The following is a 12,451-nucleotide window of genomic DNA, read 5'->3' as shown; positions in this document are numbered from 1 at the left end:
TACTGCTATTTGTTTCTTGTCTGTTTCGCCTCGCTTGTGATGAAGATCTGAAACACCATTTAGGAAACTCCAGCAAAGAGTAATGTAAATTCTTAAGACTATTTGAATAGCAGTTTAAAATTCTTTATCTTAACTTTCCACTCTGTCATTAGAAACAGTTTCCTTGCACTTTATGTCAGCCTAATTCTTCCTCTGGCAAAGTGAGCGTCAAAGTCCTAATCTTTTAAAATGTAGCTATTTTTTAAAAGAGAAAGGATTTCCTTATTTTGTGCTGCTTCTCTGCTACACTTCTCATAAATGCAGTTACCACTACCAGTTTAAATAATAGCCAATTCCTAAAGCCATTCTGGTTACAAATCAATCCCATGTAGCTTTTTAAAATAAAAGGATACATGTCAAATATTCCAAGATAGTAATATCCCATATATAGTCGTAATAAGAATCCATAGCATCATGACTGAAAAACAGGATTACAGTTATTTTTATGCCATTAATCTATATTTATATGACAAATGAAACTTAAAATCTTGTTTACCTGTTTTGCTCCTGAAGTGCTTTAAATGCAGTTTTATAATCTACCTCTCGAAGAAACTGGCACAAAATTGCCACCTGGAAGAATAATTATTTGCTAATATATAACTTGTCATGAGGTTATTATGTCATGATTATACAATAAACTAACACTGCACTCCAAATGAATGCAGTACATGCTTTTTGGGTAGTATTTTCCTCTTCAAAATTTTCCCAGTTAATAGATGGATACATATTCTTACCTGTGTATGGCAATTGAGGAGAGAACAGCATTTTATCATCCGTTTAATCACCTACAGAGAAATATGCAAATTAAAGAAAATCTACGATTTATCCATTTACCTGGTATAGCTACCTAAATGGAAAATAATGAATACAAGTCCTATCGCTTAACAATTGTTTTCTGCTTCACTATTAATAGCATAAGCAGAAACAAACTCTTAGAGACCAAATACGTCTACCAATGTTCCATTGACTTCGCTTGCTATAAATTGTTCCATTATTATCTTGGCTTCCACTCTGGTTAGAATTAGATAGTCTGCTTCTGGAACTGCCAAAAGTCTTGAAGAATCTTCTGCATCACGTCTGAAATGACAGCTTAATATACTGCTGGGACTAAAAGGCTCAAGATGACAGAAAGATTCCCTGTATGGTGCCAAGATGCTAAATATTAAGCCGTCTAATTAATTTCCAATACTTTCTGGATTTATTATGGAATTTCAGAAACCAAAGCCTGGAATACATTCAAGTGTACGTTCAAAGAGAAATGCCTGTCCTGTAGAATATTCCTAGAACACCACCATCTTTGCAAATCAGATTAACCCTAGAGGGGAAAGGACCCATCTGCCCCAGCATGAAGTAACCAGCAGACACTGGGCAGATCTTAGGAAAACTACAGTGGAGGGAAGGGAAGTGTTCATACTATACTTTTGATATAGATGGGGAAAGGCCATTGAATGAGCACTTCCAAATAATGTACTTTATTCTAAGTTTATTGCAGCAGGATAGATAATACAAAATGTCAGATAAAATAAGGAGTTCAACAAGTCCGTGTTTAAAATGCTGAACTTTAATCAATGGGTCTACTTTAATCCATCTGTTAAACTACTGAAGTTTGCAGATGATACAACAGTGATCCGACTCATTCAAGACAATGATGAATCCGTATACAGACAGGAGGTTGAACAACTAACCTTGTGGTACGACCAGAACAATATAAAACAACACACTCAAAATTGCAGAAATGGTGGTAGACTTTAGGACAAACAATCCCATCCTTCCACCTCTCACAATAGTAGACACCACAGTATCAACAGTAGAGACCTTCAACTTTCTAGGTTCTATCATGTCTCAAGACCTAAAATGGTCATCTAACATCAAAAACATTATCAAAAAGGCACAACAAAGAATGTTCTTTCTGCACTAACTCAGGAAGCTCAAGCTGCCCAAGGAGCTGCTGATAGAGTTCTACAGAGGAATAATTGAGTCTGTCATCTGCACCTCTATAACTGTAGGGTTTGGTTCTGCAACCCAACAAGACCGACACAGACTTCAGAGGAGAATCAGAACTGCAGAAAAAACAATTACTGCCAACTTGCCTTCCATTAAGGACCTGTATACTACATGAGTCAAAAAAGGGCTGTGAAAATATTTACTGACCCCTCACATCCTGGACATAAACTGAACTCCTACCCTCAAAATATCACTACAGAGCACTGCACACCAAGATAACTAGACGCAATAACAGTTTTTTCCCAAACGGCATCACTGCTAAACAATTTATCCCCTCAACACTGTCAAATTACTTACTAAGTCTGCACTACTATTATTACTAGTTTTTTCCTCATCATTTCTATTACCCATTTCCCCCCACTTATAACTGTATGACTGTAACTTGTTGTTTGTATACTTAAGATTTTTATTAATATTGTTTCTTCATTGCTTATTTGACCCCTATGAAAATCATTAAGTGTTGTACCACATGATTCTTGACAAATATTTTCTTTATGTACACTGAGAGCATATGCACCAAAGACAAATTCCTTGGCCAATAAAATAATTCTATTCTATTCTTTTCTATTCATACTCTGCTTGTATTACAGAGCAGCCCAGATCATCAGACCTCTCTGTGTTTGTGTATATCTGTATTCCTTGTATACTGCTATCTAACCTCATCACTCACCTGATCAGTGTATACATCAGTTGGCACCATCTTAGTGAAGAAATCTGAGCACACCGCTCCTGCCTGAAGATAGTAGGGAAGTGCAGCAGAGTATTGGTTAAATGCTACATTGGAGATGGAGAAGAAAAAAAAATTAATGATTTCATCTAGTGGCCATATTCAGGAAGCTAAAGATTTTTAACATCAAGATTCGTTATATAATATACAGTACAATAACCCAATTCATGCAAAACGATATGGCTCATCATGCTAACCTCAAGATTCATCACATAACAGCTTAACATTTGTTGTAAATTAGACCAGGTTTTTTCAAGTTAGTTTGAATCCTACACTGTCTTCTCTACCAATAACATTTGAATAGGATGGATAAATTAAGGCAAAATATGCTGACCAGAGAGAAAAAGAAATAAGGTTTTCAGCCCAGGTCTCAAAGTGACACCATCCTTGCAGCAAAATGTTGTGCCTACTCTTTAGAATATCTTCTCTTTTAGATATTAGATTGGCCCAATCCTGACATCCTTTCAGAAGGGGCTGAAAATGTGGCTGACTACTTACCAAAATAAATATCTGCCTGAGTGATTAACCAGAAATGATTGTTTGAATTTATAGTGAGTACATAGGTGACTAGTTCTTTGACGGTGACCGCTACTGCTTCAAAATCTACTGACTGAAAACTGAAATAAGAAAACATAATTATTAGCAATTGTATTTAAAACTATGATGTAGCTAAAATCTGCTTAAATAAAAGTATTTAAATAATTCTGTATACTTTTCTATGCCCTGTTTAATGTGTTACACATAAAGGACAGAGTTCTAGACAAAAACCGGCCCTCCACGGCTACATACATTCACTTCCTCTTCTGTTTTCTATTGGTCATTGGAATGATTGCAATTGAAATATATCTCCTTATGACAGCCCCACCGAGACAGAAACAAATTCTCTGTTAATATGAAACTATCTATTTTATCAAAGAAATTGGTTACTTTCCTTATCGAAATCATCAACCAACATTATGGAGCTCCTTTCTTCTGACTGTTCAGATTTGGCTCTACACCCATTACAAATTTGTCATTTTCACTCTCTCTTTGGGAGTACAGTGTTCCCTCGATTTTCGCGGGTTCAAACTTTGCGAAAAGTCTATACCACGATTTTTCAAAAATATTAATTAAAAAATACTTTGCGGGGGTTTTTCCCTATACTACCACGGTTTTTCCTGCCCGATGACGTCATGTGTCATCGCCAAACTTTTGTCTGCCTTTAATAAAAAAATTTTTTTAAATAAAACTTTAATAAATAAATATGGTGAGTAATAATCTAAATGGTTTCTAAGGGAATGGAAATTGCAATTTAGGGGTTTAAAGTGTTAAGGGAAGGCTTGTGATACAGTTCATAGCCAAAAATAGTGTATTTACTTCCGCATCTCTACTTCACGGAAATTCGACTTTCGCGGGCGGTCTCGGAATGCATCCCCCGCGAAAATCGAGGGAACACTGTATACACATCACCAGAATGCCATTTTGCTGTTAAATGGAATCCAAATTTAAGAGAGCTCTCTTCTCTGAAGTCATTGATTTTCACCTATGTTCCAATCTTCTGCATCATATGCGCCAGGGAAATCAGGAGAACCAGGCAGTTCACATGAGTATAAAGATTGCAACTTTAAGCCCTCTGCAAAAATCTGACCTACCAGCACTAAAGGGAAATGAGCAGGAATAAGAGCATTCAAGGTGGGTTGGACTTAGATCTTTTGCTAGCACGCAGGAACTCAAGATTATGACGCATTTGACCCCTCCCTTGGTCTCAGGCTGGTCATCTACACATGGTTTAAATCAATCCAGGAGAAGATAAATTGTTATTGTCCATGCTTTTAAATTTCTTTGCCTACCACTGCTAAGTATTTAATTCCAAAAATCCTCTATGATTTAAACTTTGCTTTACCTTAATAACTTATTTGTATCTTATGTTCATTAAAAATGTAATATAACATAATTTCCTTTTTGAGCCTCTGCTAGAGCTAAGGACATGTCCCAAAGGATGTATGTTGAGACAGAAAGAGGGCTGGGATTTCATTTCCCCAAATCTACATGCCAAAGTATAACCCGTTATAATCTCACCAGTTCCCAAATTTTATATTGCGGGAACAATTTAAGAACCTGCAGAGCACTGAATACTGTCCCTATTCTCAGCTTGAAGTGTACATGTTAAAGCAGCCATGAGTTTTATCTCTATCTTAAAACAGTATGTTTCACTGGAATATTCCAAACTTTCCAGCCTGTATCAAGTTTTTTTCTCAAAAAAACCCCTTGCAGGCAAATTTTGAACTTGCAGGCAAGTTTTGTTCCAAAGCATGAACAAAAGAGTAGGTTTAGCCTAATTTCAAAACAGTTCTTGGAATCCAGGTAGTTTGTTTTGAGCTTGGAGCACTCAAAAAGGCTGCTTTGAACCTGAAATTCTGCTTAATTACATTTTCGGCATTAGACCTAATACTGGATGGAAGGTGACCAATGGAGCTTTACATGGGGCTCTGAGCTAAGAAATAACCTGTACAGATCCGAAGAAACAAAACTACATTTCATTGTATTTATAAATCAAGTTGGATAAACACAATTCCTTACTTAGGAAAAGATGATGGCCAAATGGAAATATACTCTGCTGTGACATTATTTACAATTAATTCCTAAAAAGAAAAAAGAAAATATAATATATAGACACACATACAGTCAAAAGAAGATGTAATATAAAGACATAAGTAAGAGAATTCACATAAGTCTTACACATAAGTAAAAGAATTCAGAAAGCAAAGCAGATGATTTCTGATAAAGAAGAATACTTCACTTACATGATTGTTATGAAGCTTGACAAACAAGGATAATATTGTTGTCAAAACCAGAGGTTCCTATGAGAATATTGAGAAAACATGAGCTGATATTAAAAATCACAGCCTTTCCCCATGAAATTCAAATTTTCTAGGTAAAATTTTGCTATGCAGGTAATCTTCATTTAACAACATGTTTAGTGACCATTTGAAGTTATGTCAGTGCTGAGTTAAGACAACCGGTCTCTGAAATTACCATTTGGGACCTTCATTGCCAGCTTCTAACAAAATCACTGGGCAAGCAAATGGGGTTGCAAATGTCATGCCTTAACAACAGTGTAAGATGCATTTAATAATAACCCAAACTGCACCATAAGTCATATGATGTTGCATTCTGGATGCCACTTAGCAATAGCATTGCCAGTCCCATACTGTTCTTAAGTGAGGACTACCTATATTTACTTAAATGTACAATGGCTTTATTTTCACGTCCTATGAGACTACCTGGTCTAGTATTCACTACCTAAATTTGCTTCCTAATAATTGTCTAAAAGTGATCTTAGATACAATACCATGTATAATTTTCTGGGATCCTTTTTATAGAAATGGTTTTAAATCCATTTTGATATTTCTCAAATCTGCAGACAAGTTACAGTAACTATTTTAAAATATTTTGTATTGACTCATTAACACTGAAAGTGATGTCCTTTAGGCGGCCGTATAATTGATGAAATCAGACTTATATCTCAGTCCTGACACTCAGCAATAGGACAGCTTATTCCTTGTGTTAATAAGTCAATATTTGTTCTGAAAAGTGCAGTATCAAAATCACTTTCTTAATTAGAATATTTTTGTTTAGTGTCCTTATCAGCAATAGGGTATTGATAGGATGTAACCAAAACAATAGAGATGATGTTACAGTGACACGCATGGGAAACAGGCAAAGCTTTGCTCAAATCAGTGTAGTTGCCACTAGCTTTTCTGACCATAAACAGCAGCAATCCCTGTTCAGCAAAAACAGGCATTTATACTTTAACACATTTACAATCTTTAATCAAACTCACCCGCAACTTTTTGATAAACGATAATAATTCATTCCTAAAGAGAAAGTGTTTGTTTAATATACTGACTTACTATTCATTAGATTAGTTTTGTAACTTTTTTTCAAGAAGAGTAAGACAATGTAAAAGAATTCAATACACATCTGGTCAATATTTGTAACTTCAAAAAGAGCAACAACAACAAAACATTCCCAGATAGTAAGGGGAAACGGCAAGATAATATGCATAAATAATATGCATAAAACATACATAAAACATGAGCATGTTCTTAATGGTAGTTCATGCCCCCATCCTCAACCTAGATGTCAATTTTTCTCTTCTCTTCCAAAAGCAACCACCATTCTGCAGAGTGCTTATTTTGCGCTGCCTTTATCATTTTTATGTATGTTTGTACTTCAGAAAAATTCTCCAGAGACACGCCTAGCTATCGCTCTTATCAGCTCCCTTGTTCTGGCTCTCCAGTCTTTTTAGCGCTCATTGCCTGAGTTTGCTATTGGTGGAAAAATTCCACTGTTGCTGGAATTATTCTGTTTACAGTGTACAAAGAAGATCATTAATGTAAATATGCTACAAGTGATGTACAATGGTACCTCTACCTAAGAATGCCTCTACTTAAGAACTTTTCTAGATAAGAACCGGGTCTTCAAGATTTTTTTGCCTCTTCTTAAGAACCTTTTTCTACTTAAGAACCCCAGCCCAGAAAAATTTCCCAGGAAACTTGAGAGCAGCATGAAGGCCCGGCCAGTTTCCTGCCATTCCCCCAAGGTTTTTCTCTCTCTGGCGCAATGTATGGGAGGCAGCCTCGTGCTGGGCGTATGAGAGGTGCATGCTCTTCCTCCCCGTCTCAGAGTACCTCTTTTTTTTTTTTAAAGACTTAAAGTTTTGGATTTTTTTTATTCCTCTCACCTCACCTTCTTCCTTCGGGAGCAACTGTCCTCCTCCTCTTCTTCCTCCTCCTCCTCCCACCCAAATTCCAAGCTTTTATTTCTTTCCTAATGGATTTGCCCACATTATTTGCTTTCACATTGATTCCTATGGGAAAAATTGCTGCTTCTTACAAACTTTTCTACTTAAAAACCTGGTCACTGAATGAATTAAGTTCTTAAGTAGAGGGACCACTGTATTTATTTTTGTATACTGCATAGAACTTACCCACAACAATTTTTCTACTTTTGTTTTATTCTAAAGAAACATAATTAGAAGTAAATGAGATATTCTTACGAAATTTAATTACAAGCAAGAATGTTCTATGAGAATCTAGATTATTGTTGCGGGAAATATGCTGACTCTGTAAACCGCTTAGAGGGGGCTATAAAGCGGTATATAAGTCTAAGTGCTATGACTATAACATCTAGGAATATAAGAAAATTACAGCAGCTTACCTGTACATAATGCCCAATGTTGATTCTCTCTGCTTTATTAAACTCACTCTGCCATCATTCCCTCGTTTGTGTTGGTGAGATGTACTGCAGATTTGTACAACAATCTCCCAAAGATCTGTAGCTGCCCACCTGCCTTCTTTTGGTCCAGGAAGATCTTGACTTGTGGCAGCCAAAAGCTGGCCTAACTAAGCAAAAAGAAGAAGAAAGTCTTTGAATGCATAGATGTTATCTGTTGCAGCAATCAATCCCTTTTGGAACTTAGTATTAGCCAAGTTAATACTAAAACCATTAGCCAGAAGTATGCAGGATATATAGGTGCAGATTATTATCCAGAAACTCCAAAAGCTCACCATAGTACACATATTTCTGAAATTCAGACTTTCAAATGCAGCTAAGGGCCTGAATAGGGAGTGTCTGATATTTAAATAAATTGTCTAATCCGTGTCTCAACTGCACAAAATTAATTACAGAATTCTCTGGTCTTGCTAATTTTGGATTACTGTATTATTTTTATCAAACTGAAATAATTCAAAGTGTGGGCCATGTAAGATTCTTAATATGTATATATAAAAATAAAAGTGCAGTTTTCCCCTGTCCAATTGTATCTGATGCTAGGGGGGCAGTGCTCATTTCCGTTTCTTAGTGGAGGGAGCCAGCACTGTCCAAGGACAATTCCCTGATCATGTGGCCAGCATGACTACACGGAAGTGCATAGAATACTGTTACTTTCTCATGGAAGTGGTACCTATTTATCTACTTGCATTTGCATGCTTTTGAACTGGTAGGTGGGCATGAGCTGGGGCAAATAAGAGGAGCTCATCCCCATCACATAGCACTCAGGTTTTGAATCCTGGCTATCAATTGACAAGCTCAGCAACTTTAACTGCTGAGCCATTGTGTCCCCCATATGTATCTACCTGATGTTACATGGTACAATCTCTGTATTATTCCTACCACAGAACCAGCAATGGGCAGCCAAATTTTTTACTGTGGGTGTGGCTTAATGGTCATGTGACTGGGTAGGAGTGGCTTGCCGGCCATGTGATCAGGTGGGAGTGGCTTGAATGATCACCGTTCAAATGAACTGTTAAGTCCTCGACTTAAAATCTTACCAGTGTCACTTGCTGGGGTGACAATTTGCTTTGCGTTTCCCGCGCTCTCCTTCCTGGGTCGCCCTCCCGCCCCTGGCTAGGTAGCTAGGCAAACGGGTGCTGCAAGAAGCATAAATGCTGCCAGCATCGTTTCCACCCATGCCTTCTGCTTGCAACTCAGGTGGGAGATGGCTGTGTGACGCTGGAGGGGAGCTGGGCAGGAGAGAGGGAAGCTCGTCCGAGGCCAGGAAGGAGGAAAGAGGGAAAAAGCAAGGAGCGCAGATGCAGCAGTAGCAGCAGGGGAAGAAAGAAGAGCTGAGCCGAGACCAGTAATCCAGGAAGTGACAGCTGCCAATCAGCTGGAACTGCGCACACATCTTCATTTCCGCCGGTGGAACTGCGTACCACCCCATCCTGCCTGCTTCCCACCCCTGCACAGAACCAATTGTGAATGGCCACAGATAAGTGTTATTTGCAAATGCAAGTATTTTACCAAGCAGGGTAGAAATCAGTACAGATAGAAAAGCAAGCACTCCGGGAAATCAAGTTATAGGGATGCATAATAATTCGGTCCGAAGCTGTCAAGAGTGCTTTTGATCTACTGACTCCTTCCAGTCAGCTACTTGTGAATTCACACACACAAAAGTGCAGCTTCTTTTAAGATACCAGTGACAGCCTAGATCCGAACTACCACTGCTCTATTTACATCAGACTACTACTGAATACTGCTACTAGATTACACTTTAACATATACAGCATGCAAGTTAGAAGACTGTTCAGGATTCCTCAGTTTAGTAATCAATATAAAACTATGCCTTACCTTCACATAAGGATTATTCTGTACCAATGAATGTGGAACTTGCATAGTTAAGTACTCGGTCTCCTGCCAGTTTAACAAAAAGGCAACACATTCCTCTGCTACAACTTGTCGAAGAGGAATATCTACAATGGATTTTGAAACAGAAACTGATCAGATGGTTCCTTACAAAAATTACATCCTATAAAGCTGAGAACAATCAACAAACTTATGAAAATTTCCTTGCTTTTAAGAGAATTATATGGTCTGTGAAATGGGAAATAGGGATGAGGAGGAGGAGAGGTCCAAGGCATAATATGTGGGTTAGGGAAGTAACACCAATTATCTTTGTGGCTCATGAGCCATAAACAGGGATATCCAGAATATACAATTTTATGTATGGGTGACCATTAATCAGCATTAATGTAGCACTACAACAAAACATGCAATTGTAAGAAGAACTTTACATTGGCATCCTTCAGTCTCGAAAGAACATGGTACATTGCTCTATAGTTACTATTATAACTACTACTGAATGTAATTATCATAACTACATACTGATAAAAGAGCCAGTGTGGTCTAGTGCAGTGATGGCGAACCTATGGCACGGGTGCTACAGAAGGCATGCGGAGCCATATCTGCTGATACATGAGCCGTTACCCTAGCTCATCTCCAGCATGCATCTGCGCACCGGCCAGCTGATTTTTGGCTCGCACGGAGGCTCTGGGAGGGCATTTTTGGCTTCCAAAGAGAGATGGGGGAGGGCGTTTTTGCTCTCCTCAGGCTCCAGGAAAGCCTCTGAAGTCTGGGGAGGGTGAAAAACAGGCCTACCGGGCCCACCAGAAGTTGGGAAATGGGCTGTTTCTGGCCTACAGAAGGCCTCCGGGAGGGGGACAGGGGGGCAATTTGCACCCTCCCCAGGCATTGAATTATGGGTGAGGGCACTTGCGCAGGTGCAATAGTGTGTGCGCATGTGCTTTTGGCACCCGAGGAAAAAAGGTTCGCCATCCCTGGTTAGTGGTTAAGACTGAGTTCTAGTCCCGTTTTAAGCATTACACCCAGCTGTGCCAGTCACTCAATCTCAGCTCAACCCATTTCATAGGTTGTTGTGAGGAATGGAAGTTGTGTGGTTTGCTGCTTTGAGTTGTTTATTAAAAATAATAATAAAATAATAATAATAAATAATTAAGTGTGCAACTGTTTTTGTAATTTGGTGTATTGTTTATTTTTTGTTTTTTTATGTTTTATGTGTTAAAAAATTCAATGAAAATATTTTTTTAAAAATAAAAAAATAATTATAAAGGTGGGATACAAACAAATAAAATCTTGCCCAAGATGGAAGTCTCGCCATGTACTTAACCTGAAAGTTCTTACCGTGCACCCTCATTTCTAAGTATCCCCGAACTCTGCTGATCAAGTCAGAGGGAGGACGTTCTCCGGAAAGTCTTGCTCCTGCTTCATGGGTATAGATGTCCAGAAGTAGCATTTCATTGAGCATAACTTGGCGCAACTTTGGAGAAAACTCAGTCACAAGTTCAAGACAAGCAGCAAAAAGTTGCTTGGCATGGACAAAATCCTGCAACAAAAAAACCATAGGTGTTGTCACCGTCACATTTGCAAACTTGATTAGCAATGCTGAGATATTATAGCAGAAGACAGGCGGGGTGCTTGTGGCATTTTATATGTTAAGTTTTCTATAATGCAACTACAGTACTTATTACAGTTCTAAATTTCTCTTGCATTCAAGAGATAGTTGACAAATCGTATGTCATTCTTAGCATGTGCTGATATATTTTAAAAATGCAAACCAACAACTACAGAACTAAGAAATGGGACATGAGAAAAATAAGAAATAAACAAGCAATCTTTAAAATACAGTGGTGCTTCTACTTAAGAACTTTTCTAGATAAGAACCGGGTGTTCAAGATTTTTTTGCCTCTACTTAAGAACCATTTTCTACTTAAGAATCCGAGCCCAGGAAAATTTCCCAGGAAATTTGAGAGCAGCATGAAGGCCCAGACAGTTTCCTGCCATTTCCCCTTTAATCCCGGCCATCTCAGGCTTTTCTGGGCTGCCAGAGTGGCGCTTAAGGCGGCTTTGGCAGTCTAGAGCAAACAAAGCATTTTCCTTTCTCTGAGCGCTTGGAGAACCTCTGCCAGCGCCCAGAGAAAAGAAACACTCCCTTCGCTCTGGGCAGCCCAGAGCGAACGGAGCATTTTCCTTTCTCTGGGTGCTGCCTCAGAGTCCCTCTTTTTTTTTAAGCCTTAAAGTTTTGGATTTTTTTGATTCCCCTCACCTCACCTTCTTCCTTCAGCAGTGACTGTCCTCCTCCTCTTCTTCCTCCACCTCCCACTTAAATTCCGAGCTTTTATTTCTTTCCTAATAAGTTTGCACACATTATTTGCTTTTACATTGATTCCTATGGGAAAAATTGCTTCTTCTTACAAACTTTTCTACTTAAGAACTTGGTCACAGAACAAATTAAGTTCTAAAGTAGAGGTACCACTGTATATTTAATCTTTCATGCTATAGAGTCTAGCATATAGAGGGCTGCATATTGATGTAATAAGATTAGATTTTTTGCACACACAT

At 38.2% G+C, this 12,451-nt stretch overlaps 1 protein-coding gene across 1 annotated transcript in view; it reads right to left on the bottom strand.

Moving 5' to 3' along the window:
* Window positions 1–12,451, bottom strand: part of INTS8 (integrator complex subunit 8) — a 29,684-nt gene that overhangs the window by 351 nt on the left and 16,882 nt on the right. The window contains exons 16-27 of the mRNA XM_070748038.1: window positions 11,234–11,435; window positions 9,884–10,005; window positions 7,973–8,157; window positions 6,594–6,627; window positions 5,554–5,610; window positions 5,330–5,391; window positions 3,269–3,387; window positions 2,714–2,817; window positions 774–824; window positions 536–609; window positions 393–457; window positions 4–47 (exon numbers count right to left, since the gene is read on the bottom strand). Coding sequence (XP_070604139.1) covers window positions 4–47; window positions 393–457; window positions 536–609; window positions 774–824; window positions 2,714–2,817; window positions 3,269–3,387; window positions 5,330–5,391; window positions 5,554–5,610; window positions 6,594–6,627; window positions 7,973–8,157; window positions 9,884–10,005; window positions 11,234–11,435 — 1,119 coding nt within the window. The remainder of the gene's footprint in view (window positions 1–3; window positions 48–392; window positions 458–535; window positions 610–773; window positions 825–2,713; window positions 2,818–3,268; window positions 3,388–5,329; window positions 5,392–5,553; window positions 5,611–6,593; window positions 6,628–7,972; window positions 8,158–9,883; window positions 10,006–11,233; window positions 11,436–12,451) is intronic.

Source organism: Erythrolamprus reginae, chromosome 3 (assembly GCF_031021105.1).
Source record: "Erythrolamprus reginae isolate rEryReg1 chromosome 3, rEryReg1.hap1, whole genome shotgun sequence".
NCBI classification, from domain to species: domain Eukaryota; kingdom Metazoa; phylum Chordata; class Lepidosauria; order Squamata; family Dipsadidae; genus Erythrolamprus; species Erythrolamprus reginae.
This window is presented reverse-complemented; position numbering and strand designations above follow the sequence as displayed.